The 17,436-nt window shown below is 36.0% G+C and overlaps 1 protein-coding gene across 1 annotated transcript in view; it reads right to left on the bottom strand.

The window, feature by feature from the left end:
* LOC117013999 (sodium/hydrogen exchanger 2-like) overlaps window positions 1-17,436 on the bottom strand; it is a 92,302-nt gene that overhangs the window by 41,959 nt on the left and 32,907 nt on the right. The window contains 1 exon segment of the mRNA XM_033091711.1: window positions 2,312-2,529. Coding sequence (XP_032947602.1) covers window positions 2,312-2,529 — 218 coding nt within the window.

Here is a 17,436-nt window from a genome sequence, read left to right on the forward strand (position 1 = left end):
TCTGGTCTTGGTAGAGTGGCCTTACATAGTAGGTTTCCTGTGGGGCCCAATGATGCAGTCTGCCTTGTCATGCGCGGTGGGTATTCCAGGTGTGTCCCTTGTGTGGGTTGTGTGTGCCCTGCTGTTGTAGTTGAGTCCTGGTTGCTCTTTGCATGTCAATGAGAAGGACTGATCCTCAGGCTGATTGTTTCTGAGGACTGGCTGTGAACACAGTGGAGAAGTTGTCATGTAGAGGCTGACCCTATGGAACAGGATTTATTTCAGCAGGGCTATGGTACCTGTCCTATCTGCCCTTAGTGTGTGTCATCCTAAGAGGCATCCAGGTGATGCTCAGCTCAGTCTGAAGCTGGCTACTTGGCTTGCCAGTCCTGAGGCCACCTGGCATGAGCCACAAAGCAATTTGCAGGCAGCCACTAACCACACTGAAATTGGCAATGCCTAGAGAAGCTAAGCCATGAACACAGGTTGACTGCCACTATTGCAGGGCTTGGGGCTACTCAGTAAGTGGTATGGGACACACCAAAGCCAGATGCTGCCTGTTTGGGTGTTGTGAACCTTTAATAGATTTTAGGAAAGTAAGAAGCATGAGCCAGGACAGGGCATTTCTATGTAAAAAAAAAAAACCACTGGAAATGGCTTGGTTGTGACCAAAAGTTAGGTAGGGCAAGGTCTCAGGGAATCACTTGGGTGAGGCTAAGAATTGATGTTAGCTAAGTTGATAGAGACTCAAATATGGTGGGCACCTATATCTGCATGCTGTGAGAAGGAGGGCTCAACAAAGAAACAATGACTCCAACTGGTACTTCTGTCTGGGAGAAAGCTGGCCCTGCAGACATTGCCCTGAGGCCCCACAACTCAGTTCCTCCCCATATGTCCCTGATGCCTTTTGAGCTGCTGCCCCAGCACTGGAGCTCAGAGTGAGTGAGTCCACCAGCGAGTGAGTCTGCCTGTGAGTAAGTCCATGTGTGGGCTCTTTTAGAGGAACACCTGGGACTGGAGATGCCCTCCATCTCACTCATTCACAATCTTCACTGGTTTCCATAGCCAAAAGTTATGGGGACTTCTCTTCAAGGCACTGGAACCCTGAGCTGGAGAGCCTGGTGTGGGGCTGGGACCCCTTACTTCTCCAGAGGGAAACTCCACTGCCAAGATATCCTTCCCAGTTTTTAATGGTCACATGCAGCTATGGGACCAGCCTGTTTAACATCTCTGCCCCTCCTACCAGTCTTGAGGTAGCTTTTTCTGTATATCCTTAGTTGTAGAACTTTGATTCAGCTTGACTTCAGTCAATTATCAATGAAGGTTGTTCTGTAGTTTAGTTGTAATTTTAATGTTGTCATGGGAAGAGGCAAGCACAGTGTTTACCTACTCTGCCATCTTGACACGAAGTCCAAATAGAATATTTTTTAAAATATAATGGACTAAGAAGGTATAGCTGCAGCCAACAGTAAAGCCATATAGCAGATGTGGTTTGGCAGCACCAGATGCCACTGCGCTTCTGCTAGGGTTTGAGAAAAAAACACGGATGGTATGTGTTTTCCTGCTAGAGTCAGCATTCTCCAAGACACAGTAAGTGCTTTAATAGCACTGATACAGACATTAACAATGTGCATACATGTGTGTATTAGGCTAGGAAGTTGTAACAACAGTGTTGAAGGCAGTGGTGACTTTTACTCCTTCTTTGTAAATTGGGGTGAGTCAGGGTTGTATAAAAATTCAGAAAGAGAAGAATGAGAGAAAATTCTCAGCTCTCACCCTAGCAATAGTAATAGTATTGAGTATTAATTACTAGTAGTAGTTCTTACTAAGAACTCTAAGTAATTCTTAGGAGCACACATATTTATTATATCATACTATATTACAATGGCATTAGTACTTATAGTAGTAGCAGCAGCAGTATTATTATTAGTAGTAGTAAAACCTAACATTTACAAAATAGCTTATGATGTGCCATGCTCTATGCTAAGCTCCTGAACTGCAGTATGTCATGCATTTCTCACAATAGCTGGCAGAAGTTGATAGTATTATCACGTCATTTTACAGTTAAGGAATCTAAGGCCTAGCAGGAGTATGTAACTTTCTCAAATACATACGTCTAAGTAGTGAAGCTAGGATTTGAATTCAGTTAATCTGATTTTAAAGTCTGATTTTTAACTTTTCTATTATGTACCTTCTACATAAAAGGAGATATGAAACAGTCTGCTTATGAGAAGTAAAGCAAATATAGCATATTGTAATTTTAAATTTCTTGCTTCTAATACATCCCAAATTCAATTAACATAGTTTATTTAAGCAACAATATTCCCTATACCTGATGCTCTCCAAATAAGACAAAAAATGACAGTGAAACAAATGTAAGGCCAATTCCATTCATGGTTATCTCCAATAGTAGAAACACCAAGGAAGATGAAGATAAGAGTATCACTAACACTGCTCCATATCTTCATGAAGTACTTGATAGTGGTATGGGACTTCTGAGAAATGTTAGCTTCCACATAGTGTTTCATACTCATAGCACAGGCAATAATTCTAAAGAAGGGAAAAATATGTAAGGGTAACACTTGCACTTAACTTTAAGGGAAAGCGATCACGCAAATGTTCTTGAAGACTAAACCAGGATTACTGTTACTTAAGATATCTTACTCTGTTTCAAACTATGAAAAACATGTTTCCTCAGAATTTATACAATAACATTTCTAAGACTATCAAATACTTAATAGTTTTCAAAATGAATGACAGTTTCTATGTCCTTTTGTGTGTGAGAACCACCTGCTTACTTTATCTTCTTTAGCATGGTCTAATCTGTCCTCCTTAAATAGGATTGCGCTGACAAATTCTAATCATTAGTTGGCAGCAAATCACTAAGAGGCAGGTGCTAAGAATGAGAAATACATCCGTGTAGCCTCTAAAGCACTATAATGTCATCAATAAAGCAATTTTTGATGCTGAGGGAGGTTTTTGCTGCTTTATTCTATACACTATGCTTTCAAAATTATTTTTTGTACTCCTCTTTAATAATCCTTTCCAAGCTTTGCTTAAAAGTATTTCATGGCACCTTTCAACACACCAAAGTAGTTTCCAGTTTGCAAGACTTACTTCCTACTTTAATTCATTTAAGGGTCAGATATTTAGGTATTTTCCTAACAGTTGTGAGGGGGGCAGAGGGGAAGGGGGAGCATGGTATATGGGATGAGCAACAACCTGTTGGCACCCCATGTTGAATTACTTTTAAATTATTCTCTACTTAAGAAGTGGGGAGCGTTGATAGCCATCCATATATCTGCACTCATTTTAGAGAAGACAGATGTTCTTCCATGTCTAGTATAACCTTTTGTTTTTAATGTAAAACTCCCAGAAAATGATTCACATTAAAAGCCATAAGGGTAAGAATGCCAAACTAGGAATCTGGAATGGAGACTGAGGTTATGAGTCAGCTTTGTTAAATCCTCAGTTTTGCCCAGGACCAGCCCAGATGAAACAAAAAATTCTAAATCTTGTAATGTGATACTCAAGGCATAAAAACCATAGGTTGTTAATCCTTAGTCTAAACTAATCTATCTGGAAATCTACCCTGAAAATAGCCAGAGGTTTACTATATACAAAACCAAAAGTAGTAGGGAAAGCAGTGATCAACAAGGAATTTCAAATTTCAGCTCTGGTTAAACCCAGAATCACAAAAGGAGCCTTGAAAAAACTAATTCACCTTCATTTTCTTTAATATCATCAATAACTGATTGACAGTTTTCCTGAAAGTTACTGCAGGCCCTTTGGGGTTACCCCAGTCCACTTAAACCCGTGGAATCCAGTTTAAAAAGGCACACCAATTTAAGACAGTTAATGACTTAGAAGGCCATTTGACAAGTTAAATCCTTGTTCTTTTCTTTTTGACCTACAAATGAGGCTAAAATATACATATACATATCTATATATATAAGTATAGCTTACATTTCTTAAGTGCTTAATTTGTGATAAGTATATCATGTAAGTGTTTTATCTATTTTATCTCAGACTGACCTTTATGAGGTACATACTGTTACTGTTTCCATTATACAGGTGAGTGAGGTCTGGTGAAATTAAATAACTTTCTCAAGGTCACTTGACTAGGAAGTAGCAGAGCTGGGATTGAATCTAATGAAACTGTCTCCAGAACCCATGATCTTAACCACCTCGATGTATATTTCATATATACAGAAGGTATTTCATTTGTGTGAATGATGACTCATGCTTTTCAAGTGTGACATGTTCAGTCAACATATTTTTCTTTTTCATTCCTTGGAAGTTGAGTTACCTTTTCTTACTGACTTGCTTTTTTATGTTTTCTTGCATTAATTGGGTATTGAAATTATCTGACATTCAGCATCAGTGCAATATAAACCCCCCTTTTGTTTTTAAGAAACGCTGGTAAACTGTTCTACTCTGGAAGAAAGAGAAGAATATAATAAGCTTCACTGACTTTTCCTTTCTTTTTTTCCTCACAACAATTTACAAGGGGACTTTTTCAATTGATTATTTCAACTTTTAAAGATATAATTTCAAAATATTTGTTACACTTAGAATCAAGCATTTTTATCAATGTACGTTGTTTTCTCTGTCAAACTGCATTTTTCATCTCTAGTCAGTTTAGGTCTAAACAGCTGACTCTGCTGCCATTGTTATATGGTGTTGCTGCTTTATTCTCTAAATAGTTTGGTATCTCCTCCAAAAACTGGAAGAGTTCCATGATGATGTTCAATGTTCCAGGACAAAAATTTTTAACTGTGTGTAATTGCTCTATTTTCATTTTAGCCCCAGCTACTTTAACTAGATAGGCTTGGTCAACAAATAAATGACCAGCTTTTCAAAAAAGTGATAGCCAACCATCTGCTCTCAATCTGTTACATGTTCTTGCCTTTCAGTTGCAGTTTTGTGTGCAAATGTTGAAGATGAAAGCTGAATTCCTGTTATAAGTGTGGGTGTCTCACGAATAATTATTTGGCTAGTAAAAATGTATTTGTTTTTTATTATTTAAACCAGTTCCTGAATAATATTAACAATATCTAAAAATAATGTGGGCATCAAAAGCCTTAAGTGAATTGTCAAGTACTAATTAATCTCAAGAGAATTAGCTTCCTTATTATTTTCACTATGTTTAATAATTTCTTATAACAAATAGCATTTGGATAACTTGATAATTATCATAAATTTCTTGTTTTCCCACCTGTTACATACAGGTTTTGTTCTCATTTCCTATTCTGTTTTAAAAAAAATTAAAGCAGGTTAATAATCACAAATGTCCATTATCTTGGGTCATTTTTGATTGTTTGAGAGAAAAAGAATAATGAAATCCTCAGGGAGTAAGATTTACATTGGGCATCTGCTGAAATTCCTGAAATACTACATGTTGTCTGGTGTCGTTCAGCACAGGATAGTTCTTTGCATCTTTGAATATTTAGGGGAGGTAACTAATTAAAATATTACCCACAATATACTGGAGGTGTCAAAGAAATGTATACACATGACTTGTATTCATCTTTTGTTATTGGTATATATTGAGTATTACACTTTTAATACAGTTTTTTTTTTCCTTTCTTAAAATGTGTATACATATTTTGGCACTCTCTGTATTATTGCCACCATAAATGCACTATGACGTCAATGTCAGAAATATCCAAACCGGCAGAGAATTTTTATAAGAGTTTATGTGAACCAAACTGACATCACATGCCAGGAAACAAGATCTCAAATGCTCCAGAGAATAACACTTTTGCAGTTTCTTTTATGCATTTGAAATTAAGAAGGAGAGGTAAAGAAAATTACATGAAAGTGGAAGAAAGCAATGCGAGGATAAGATTATAGGATTGTTAAGATTACTTGCTCTCTTGAGGGGTCTTAGAAAGAGGGGTCTGAAAAGAGGCATTTTCAAAGATGTGTTAACTAGATGCACAGAAACAATGGACAGGGCTTGGTTAAGGCAAACATGAACCTTTTGTAAAAAGTTATATGCCTGGGGCATGACTACCCACCATGACCTACACTGTGAGGAATTTATGATCAGGTCACCCTGTGAAGTTATTTTCCAAAGAACCCTTTTTGTCGTCCACAATGATCAAACACATCTGTTCTAAGGCAACTCCCAACTGCTGCTGTTTAGTATTTACTGAGCAATATGGTACCTTGTGTGATTTCCCCCCATATGTGGTTCTTATTCTCAATCACTTTATAATCTTAGATAACATGAGATCTCTCTGACAGTAAAAATATCAATTTATGGTATACAATGTGCATGTACACTGATTATTTTCAAAGGTTAATTGTAATTTTTCTTCTTATTCTGTTTTGTAAGTATAGATACACATACAATCACACATCTCATAAAGAAAGACAATTATGAGATAAAAGGTAAATAAACTAGCTGTTGTTTTAAGATAACTCCTCACATGGACTCAGGTCATTTCCAAATCTTTTGTAGAAATGACACACATAAAAAAAGTATTAAGAGAGGTGGGGATGATATATCCATTATGTGAAACCAGAAATATGATTCAGTTATTTCTTTTAGCCAGAGAAAGAACAGCTCATGAAGGTGGCAAGGTCAGGTAAATAAAAAGTTATTTAAGTAAAACTGAGGGATAAAGCAGGATCAAAATGTATTTTGATTTATAAACAAGTAAATATAGCACATTCCTAGTAAAATACTTAGAAATGCTAATATTCTAGTCACATTTCATACATTATTCCACTTAATCCTCATAATCTTATAATAACACAAAAAGTGTAAATGAATTAACTAACTGGCCCAAGATTAAACAGCTAGCAAGTTGCAGAGCACAGATATGAACCCAACTCTGACAAACTCCAGATTTTACAGCCTTTCTATTACAATGCCACTTCATGTTAAAATAGACAAAAATTACCCTTCATAGAAATATTCACTTCTCATATTTTAAAAAGGTCTTAATATCTTTCTCATGCAATAAAATGTTACTATAAGCATCCCAAGATTGTACTTTATAAGGAAAAGTCAAAGATCTAAAACACAGCAAAATCTATGGTAAAATATTAGACTCAAAATTTTTCGGGTATGTTTTACTTCACACACTCTGCATACCTTGCATAATAAACTGTATATGGTACAATAGTAAACTGCTATGAAATTAAGTTATGACTATTTACCTTTCTGGGTAATGGCTAGTACTAGAATCTGGAATTTAGAACACCTATCAAAAGAAATTCATGTCAAATCTTCATCAGTAATAATCAGATATGGTTCCTATAGCTCTTAATGCAAAACAAACAAAGATGGTCTGCATAAGTTAAATTTGTCTTCTTATAGTTTTGCACCTCCCATTTGGTAAATTGGCAATAATCATCATCTACTTTATAAGATTTCATGCCCCTACCTTTTATTCCATTCCCCTCTGCTACATATAACAGGGTGCCTTTATTTATGAGACCCTGACTTTTTGTTGCTCTTATTCTTTTTTATTCCTTTTTCTTTTCACTGTGAAATTCCAAAATTTGTTTTCAGCAAAACTAAAAGGAAAAGGGTGGATGGATGCTATATTTCAGTGAACTAAAGCCACTTAGGAATCAAATTCTAACAATACAGTTTTGTTTTGTTTTTGAGATATCATAACAAGGATTTTAAAGACAGTGAGAACAATTTCCTTTTAAGGCAATTTATTAGACTATCAATGTAGACCATTTATTTGCTTTCACCATTAATATAGTGTTAAAGTATCAACAAGCTTTAACGATTAAAAGAGGTTGTATCCCTATACAGATTTTGTATGTAGCACCTAGTGCTGGAAGTTGGGCTACTAGTCAATTGATAAACCTATCAAATGACAATATTTTTTTTCAAACCCCAAAACATTTTACAAATCTAACTTTTCTTTAGCAGGCACACAAAGTAAAATAATATTAATAATAAATAAATGAATAAAACATATTCAATAAATATATATTGAGCAAAAGAAAGAAAAGTTATTTACCTTCTCTGATTTAATCAGCAACCTAGAGAAAACAATGAGCTTTCCTAAAATTTATTACTGAGGCCCAAACCATAGGGGATAATCACTGACAATCTACATAGTTTCAATTCTACCAAACCTTCAAAGATGATGTAATACCAGTGCTGCTCAAACTCTTCCAAAAAATTGAAGAAGAGACAGTACTCCCTAACTCATTTTATGAGGCCAACATTACCCTGATACCAAAACTTGGTAAGGACAACACAAAAAAAGAAAACTACAAACAAATATCTTTGATGAATACAGATGCAAAAATCCTAAACAAAATTACAGCAAATTGAATGCAACAATGCATTAAAAAGATTATTCAGTCATCAAAATGGAGGAGTGAGGTGAGCCTTTGTAAAGATCCCCTGGATTTTACAACAAATAGAACAACAATAACTCCACAAAGGACTCCCTGCAGAGCACACAGGCAATACAAAGAGGCTCACCACTAATTCACCTAAACGTGGGCGAATCACGGGATAGGAGGGACAGTAGAAGTGCGGAGAAGGAGCCGCGCGGCCGCAGGACGCAGGCCTAGCTCAGTGCTCCAAGCTCGCTGCATGCCGGAACTACCGCAGCTGCGGGAGAGGGAAGAACTCGGACTGCTAGGGCTCTGCTTATGGTCCACAGGGCTGAGGGGGCAGCATATAACACGGCTGAACCCAACGCTCACGGCACAGACCTCGGAGCAAAGACTGAGGGAAGAAGGCTGAATACAGTGGTTTAAGCCCTCACTGCTGAGCAGAGAACAGAAGCCTTAGGAACTGATACGAGCCTCCCCCTCCCTACCCTCCCAGAGCTCGCCCCACCCCCACCTGCCGGTGCTAGAAGCGGAACAGTAGCAGTGTCAGATCAAAAGAACATAATATTTGCTGTACTGAGAACTATGGACCGCATACACAGATTCGCAGCCCAACTAGTTATGGCAAAGGAGAGGGAGCTGTGGAAGCAGGACCTGCTGAGGTGGTGGTCACCGCCATTGCTCTGGGCCACCTCTCACAACTCACCCCACCCTTGTCCCCACCTATCTGGGTGGATCCCTGCAGGAGTAAACAGAACTGCTGAGACAAAAGGGCTCTGAATCTGGTGCAGGAAGAGCTTTGGAACTTCAAAAGCTCTGTGCATACCCACTGGGAAACTGCGCCCTGTGACCCAGGTGAACTATTAACAGAGGAGAAGCCCGTCTCCCAGGCAATCCTCCCATTGTGTGAGAAGCTAGAATAGTGCAGAGAAAACATACCACTACCATGTGACACAGAAATAAAAGGCTGCAGTCAGAGGAAAAAAAATCATTCTACCAAAAAGTACTGGAAACCAAAGAAAGACCTCTTCCTATCAACCTGTTGCAGAAGCCACTCCTGTAGATGTGTAGGAAGAAAAATAATAAATCAGTAATTGCCATGAATAACCAAGGCAACAAGACAGCTCATAAAGAAAGTGAAAAGCCTCCAGAAAAGGAAGTTAAAAATATGGAAATATGGGATTTAAATGACAGAGAATTCAAGATTGCAGTTCTGAAAAAACTCAATGAGATGCAAGAAAACACAAAAAGGCAGTTTAATGAACTCAAAAACAGAATCAAAGAACAACATGAGCATTTTACAAAAGACATTGAAATTTTAAAAAAGAACCAAATAGAATTTCTGGAGACTAATAACTCCACAGAAGAAATTCAAAATGAAATAAACAGCTTAGGTAGTAGAGTTGACCAGATGGAGGAAAGAATCAGTGACATCAAAAATAGAAAATTAGAAATGACACAGATGGAAGAAGAAAGAGACTTGAGACTTAAAAGAAAGAACTCTACAAGAACTTTCTGACTCCATCACAAAGAACAATATAAGAATAATGGGCATACCAGAAGGAGAAGAAAGAGAGAAGGGAACAGAGAATATATTCAAACAAATTGTTGATGAGAATTTCCCAAACTTGTGGAAAGAAATGGATCCTCCAATCCAAGAAGCAAATAGAACACCTAATTACATGAATCCCAAGAGGCCTTCTCCAAGGCACATTGTATTGAAGCTGTCTAAAATCAACGACAAAGAGAGAATCCTCAAGGCAGCCAGGGAAAAGAGGCCGGTAACCTACAAAGGAAAGCCCATTAGATTATCATCAGATTTTTCAGCAGAAACTCTACAAACCAGGAGGGAGTGGAACCAAATATTCAACCTATTAAAAGAGAGAAATTATGAGCCAAGAATAATATATCCAGCAAAGATATCCTTTAGATATGAAGGAGGAATAAAAACCTTTCCAGACATACAAAATCTGAGGGAATTTTCTAATACACGACCTGCACTACAAGAAATACTAAAGGAGGCTATTCGACCACCATCAACAGAGACAATTTGTGGCAAACAAAACATAAAAAGGGGGAGAGTAAAGGCCTGAACCGGAATATGGGAATGGAGAAAGTAAGTGTGCTGAAGAGAATAGAATACTCTAAATAGCGAACTTTCTTTTACATAAACTTAAGCGTAACCATTCAAAAAAAATCCAGAACTGAAATATATACTGTAATAAAACAAGAAACAGAGGGAAACATCATAGAATACCACCACACAGAAATGATACACAACAACAAAAAGGCAAAGAAACAACGGAGACACAGCCTTACCAGAAAACCAAAGATAGAATGACAGGAAATCCTCACATATCAATAATCACCCTAAATGTAAACGGACTGAACTCACCAATAAAAAGGCACAGAGTAGCAGACAGGATCAAAAAACTAAACCCAACAATATGGTGTCTCCAAGAGACACATCTTTGCTACAAGGACAAGCATAGACTCAACATGAAAGGGTGGAAATTGACACTCCAAGCAAATGGTACCCAGAGAAAATCAGGTGTAGCCATAATGATATCAGATGAAACAGACTTCAGGGTGAAAAATATAACAAGAGACAAAGATGGACATTTCATAATGGTAAAGAAGACTATAGAACAAGAAAACATAGCAGTCATCAATATTTATGCCCCCAATCAGGGAGCACCGAAATATATCAAGCAACTACTAACAGAACCTTAGGGAGAAATTGACCAAAACACAATTATACTAGGGGATTTAAATACATCATTGACAGCTATGGATAGATCACCCAAACAGAAAATAAATAACGAAATAGCAGCCCTAAATGACACATTAGATGAAATGGACATAATTGACATATATAGAGTACTTCATCCTAGAACATCAGAATATACATTCTTTTCTAGTGTACATGGAACATTCTCAAGGATAGACCATATATTGGGACATAAAATCAGCCTCAGCAAATTTAAGAAGATTGAAATCATACCAAGCATATTCTCTGATCACAAGGCTTTGAAATTGGATATCAACTGCAAAACAACAGCAGGAAAAAACACAAATACATGGATATTAAACAACATACTTTTAAAGAACGATGGGGTCAAAGAAGAAACTAGAGGAGAGCTCAAAAGATACATAGTAACACATGACAATGAAAATACATCCTACCAAAATTTTGGGGATGCAGTGTAAGCAGTTTAAAGAGGGAAATTTATACCATTACAAGCCTATCTCAAGAAACAAGAAAAATCCCAAATAAATAACCTCATGTTACTCCTTAAAGAACTAGAAAAAGAAGAACAAGTGAAACCCAACGTCAACAGAAGAAAGGAAATAACAAAAATCAGAGCAGAAATAAATGAAATAGAGAACAAAAAGACAGTAGAAAAGATTAATGTGACAAAGAGCTTTTTCTTTGAAAAGATTAACAAAATTGACAAACCCTTGTCTAGACTCACTAACATAAAAGAGAGAAGACACTAATTAACAAAATCAGAATTGAAATAGGGGAAAATTATCACGGATACCACAGAAATACAAAGGATCATCCAAGAATACTATGAAGGACTATATACCACCACATTCAATAACCTAGAAGAAATGGACAAGATCTTAGAAACACATAGCCTTCCTAGGCTGAACCATGAACAACTGGAAAATCTAAACAGACCGATCACCAGTAACGAAATTGAATCAGTCATCCAAAACCTTCCCAAAAGCAAAAGCCGGTGACCAGATGGCTTCACTAGTGAATTCTACCAAACCTTTAAAGAGGATCTAATACCAATCCTGCTCAAACTCTTCCAAAAAATTAAAGAAGAGACAATACTTCCTAACAAATTTTATGAGGCCAACATTACCCTGATACCAAAATCTAGTAAGGGCAACAACAACAAAAAAAGAAAACTACAGACCAATATCTCTGATGAATACAGATGCAAAAATCCTAAACAAAATTCTTGCAAATCGAATACAACAATGCATTAAAAAGATTATTCATTACGACCAAGTGGGGTTCATCCCCGGGGCACAAGGATGGTTCAACATCCGCAAATCCATCAATGTGATACATCACATAAACAAAATAAAGGACAAAAATTATAGGATTATATCAATTGATGCAGAACAAGCATTTGACAAGGTACAACATCCATTTATGATTAAAACACTTAATAACATAGGTATAGAAGGAAAATACCATAAAGGCCATATATGACAAGCCCTCAGCTAATCTCATAATTAATGGTGAAAAACTGAAGCCCTTTGCTTTACGGTCAGTAACACGACAGGGCTGTCCCCTATCACCTCTGCTTTTCAACATAGTGTTGGAAGTCCTTGCCAGAGCAACCAGACAAAAGAAAGAAAAAATAAAAGGCATCCAAATCGGGAATGAAGAAGTTAAATGGTCACTATTTGCAGACGACATGATGCTATGTATAGAAAACCCGAAAGACGCCACCAAAAAGTTATTAGAAACAATAATCAAATACAGAAATGTGGCCGGCTATAAAATCAACGTACAAAAGTCCACTGCATTCCTATATACTAACAATGAAATCTCAGAAAATGAAATTTAAAAAAAAAAACAATTCCTTTTGTAGTTACAGCAAAAGAATAAAATACCTAGGAATAAACTTGACCAACTATGTGAAAGATCTATATCCTGAAAACTATAAAACATTTTAAAAAGAAATTGAAGAAGACACAAAGAAATGGAAAGACATTCCATGCTCATGGATTGGAAGAATCAACATAGTTAAAATGGCCATATTACCCAAATCAATATACAGATTTAATGCAATCCCCATCAAAATCCCAATGGCATTTTTTTTAAAGAAATAGAAAAAAAATCATCAGATCTGTTTGGAACCACAAAAGACCCTGAATAGCCAAAGCAATCTTATCACACTCCCTGACTTTAGCTTGTACTACAGGGTAATAACAATCAAAACAGCATGGTAGAAAAACAGACACGTAGACCAAGGAGTAGAATTGAGTACCCAGAAATAAACCCCCATAAATATGGACAGATAATTTTTGACAAAGAAGCTGAAAACATACAATGGAGGAAAGACGGCCTCTTCAATAAATGGTGCTGGGAGAATTGGGTAGCCACGTACAAAAGAATGAAACTGGACTGCTGTCTGTTACCATGTACCAAAATTAATTCAAAATGGATCAAAGACTTAAGCATAAGACCTGACACAATGAACTGCATAGAAGAAAACATAGGTACTAAACTTATGGACCTTGGGTTCAAAGAGCATTTTATGAATTTGACTCCAAAGGCAAGGGAAGTAAAAGCTAAAATAAAAGAATGGGACTATATCAAACTTAAAAGCTTTTGCACAGCAAAAGAATCCATTGACAAAATAAAGAGACAACCAACTGAATCGGAGAAGTTTTTTGCAAACGTTACCTCTGATAAGGGGCTAATATCCAAAATATACTAAGAACTCATGAAACTCAACAACAAAAAAACAAACATCCCTATTAAAAAATGGGCAGAGGACCTGAAAAGACATTTCTCCAAAGAGGACATACAAATGGCAAATAGACATATGAAAAAATGCTCAACATCACTAATCATCAGAGAAATGCAAATAAAAACCACAATGAGATATCACCTCACCCCAGTCAGAATGGCTATCATCAACAAGAGAAAGAGTAACAAGTGTTGGAGAGGCTGTGGAGAAAAATGAACCCTCATACACTGTTGGTGGGAATGCTGATTGGTGTAGTTGCTATGGAAAGCAGTGTGGAGGTTCCTCCAAAAATTATGACTAGAATTACCATATGACCCAGCAATCCCTCTCCTGGGTATCTAACCAAAAAATCTGAAAACATTTATACATAAAGACATGTGTGCTCCAATGTTCATTGCAGGTTTGTTTACAGTGGCCAAGACATGGAAACACCCAAAATGTTCTTCAGTAGAAAGAAGTTGTGGTATATATACACCATGGAGTACTATTGGGCGGTAAGAAAAGATGAAATAGGACCATTTGTGGCAACATGGATGGGTCTTGAGATTATAATGCTAAGCGAAATAAGTCAGACAGAAAAAGCAGAGAACCATATGATTTCACTGATATGTGGTATATAAACCAAAAACAACAAAAGAACAAGACAAACAAATGAAAACAAAAACTCATAGACACAGACAATAGTTTAGTGGTTACCAGAGGGTAAGGGTTAGGGGAGTGGTAGATGAGGGTAAAGGGGAACAATATATGGTGATGGAAGGAGAACTGACTCTGGGTGGTGAACACACAAGTTGGGATTTATAGATGATGTAATACAGAATTGTACACATGAAATCTATGTAACTTTACTAACAATTGTCACCCCAATAAACTTGAATTAAAAAAAATAATAATAATAATAATAATATAATAAATTAATAAAAGTAGAGTAGATTCTGATCTGTTGAGATGAGTTAGTTATGCTCCTGTGTGGAAAACACAACTATATAATCATCCATCCACACATTTCTTAATCTTTTTGGCATCAGTTTTCTCATCTGAAAAATGAGGGGTGTGGCTTAAATTATCTCTATGTTTCCTTCCAGCTATAAGGTTTGTTGCAATTTCATACTTCTGGTTTTAGTTTGGAAGAAGAAAAAACAGGAAGTGCATTTTACCCTGAAAAAGTAATAGGACGAGTACCAAGTCATTATGTGTACGTAACTAAAATTAGATAATGCTCTGAATGTATGGTTGTGTTATAACACATTAAAACAATAAATGCAGCAATCAATGCTTTACATGTTAATCATTTCACAAGTCTGAGAAGAATAAGGAAAGGAGAATTTTTGTGCTTTTATACTACTGAAGTTCTAATCTATAGATGGACTTGATTTTTGGATCAATGTAAAATATATATTGTTTTGTAATAGTCATACCTAATTTTAACCAGGTTGATATTACATCAAAACCTGAGAGGGGAGAAAGAGCTCACCACAAAAGGTTTACCCAAATGCCCTACCCCCCAAAATAATGTCAGCAGTCATATTCAGTTGTAATTCTTTGATAATTCATAAGCAATTCTGTCAACCAAATTTTTTTTTAAATGTGCTAGTGAAGTATAAGATTTTTTATAATAGAACAAGTTTATAATAAGTCCAATGTATTTCAATGTATAGAGAAAAGAAAGCTGCTGTGAGAGAGGATTGGCCATCTTTACATAGAGAAGCCACTCTACACTGACAAAAGACCATTGTTATGTGGTACTCTACCTGAATACCAGCCTGCTCCCATTGCCCTAAAAGGAACAGAACCAGGTGCTCTAGGATTGAAGCTAAGCCTTTCCCTTCTCCTTGTTATTGGATTTCTCAGCCTGCTCTTTTAATGATATAACAATATATAGAAAAAACAACGTGAAAGGATATCCACCAAAATATCGCTTAGGGCTATCCTTGCATGTTTGGTTATAAACCTTTATTTAATTGTCAATTTTTTTTAATATTTTGCAATGAACATGTATAATTTATAAATAAAAATTAAACTGTTTTCCAAATTTACATAGTGTGACTCATAAACAGCTGGCAGCATGATAGGTTACCAGTTCCATGGATGCCTTGCATAAAGAGAAAATCTGGGAGGCAGAAATGAGTAAGATTTCAGCTCATTACATTCAATAGAATATAAGGTTCACATAGTCTCAAGGATGAAGAGAAAATACAAAATAACAACATAATATGTCATTTATTGAGTTCTCATGAAAGGCCGGGTACTGTGTTAAGCCCTTTACATCTCATTCAATACAACATGGTCACGCATCTAGTAAGCAGTAGAGCTGGAATTTAAACCCGGATCTGTTTTATTTTAAATTCTATGGGCTTAGTCATTATATCCTACTATACTACTTCATCCATCTCTACCCCAGTTTAAAGGAAAAAAAAAACTGACTTCATCATATACAAATAATTTAATTATAATGAATAATCAACTACTTTCTCAAATACAAAATCATGAATATAAGTTTGTTCTGCAATAACTATTTCATTATTGAAATATGTTCTGTAACACCCTCACTCCATGTCTCTAGACTTTACCCACCAAATGGTACTTGTGGTTTCTGTAGCTTGTTCTCAAGAATAAATACATAAATAAAATAAAACAAACTAATAGAATATAAACACAACTAGTAATGAATGATCATTCATTTGTAACACAAAACCATACATGATACTCAGCTGTACTTTGTTTCTAAGGTATTAGTTATAAGCAGTAAACAAATTATATATTTATGAATGAAGTGCCTCTCAAAAGTTTATTTTTTAGATTTTGATGGTACTAATTTTATGAATGGTGGTTGCATTCCCAGACTATCACACAAAATCTATGTAACCCAGAACATAGATAATAAATGGTAATAGCAGGCTAAGCTATACATCTTGGAAGCTGAATGCTACGTAGTGTTGAAAGTAGAAGATTTTTTTCCTTTGGTTTCATTTGATGAAAAGACTAGCCTAGAACAAAATTTTAAAATCAGATGTTTCTAAGTCAGCAACCAACTATATCGCCTCCACCTGTATCATTTTGTCTCTTTACATCAAACAATTTCAAAGTCTAAGGATAAATTAAAAATGTCAATTGAATTTTTGCCCTTTGATTACACCTGAATAATGGTTGTTTAACATTAAAGATAGATTTGGTTAGTCTAATAAATTTGCTTTAAAGAATCCTTAATCCTTGTACAGTAATCCAGAAAGCCAAGTGATTAAAAAATAATTTTAAAAATCCAGCTTTTTCTTCTCTATGGAATCTCAGTGATAAATCTCTAGAAAACTAAAGAGTCAACCATCAAAGTCAAGAAAAATTAAGAGTTATGAAATTGCAAATTCTTTTTGAGTGCCACATTTTTAAATTAAAGTTTATTGGGGTGACAATGTTAATAAAGTTACATAGGTTTCAGGTGCATAATTCTATAATACATCATCTATATTTATCACATCGTGTATTCACCACCCAGAGTCAGTTCTCCTTCCATCACCATATATTTTATCCCTTTCACCCTCATCTACCACCCTCTCCCCCCACCTTCTGATAACCACTAAACTATTTTCTGTGTCTATAAGTTTTTGTTTCTTCATTTGACTGTCTTGTTCCTTTG

Source organism: Rhinolophus ferrumequinum, chromosome X, assembly GCF_004115265.2.
Source record: "Rhinolophus ferrumequinum isolate MPI-CBG mRhiFer1 chromosome X, mRhiFer1_v1.p, whole genome shotgun sequence".
Lineage (NCBI taxonomy): Eukaryota > Metazoa > Chordata > Mammalia > Chiroptera > Rhinolophidae > Rhinolophus > Rhinolophus ferrumequinum.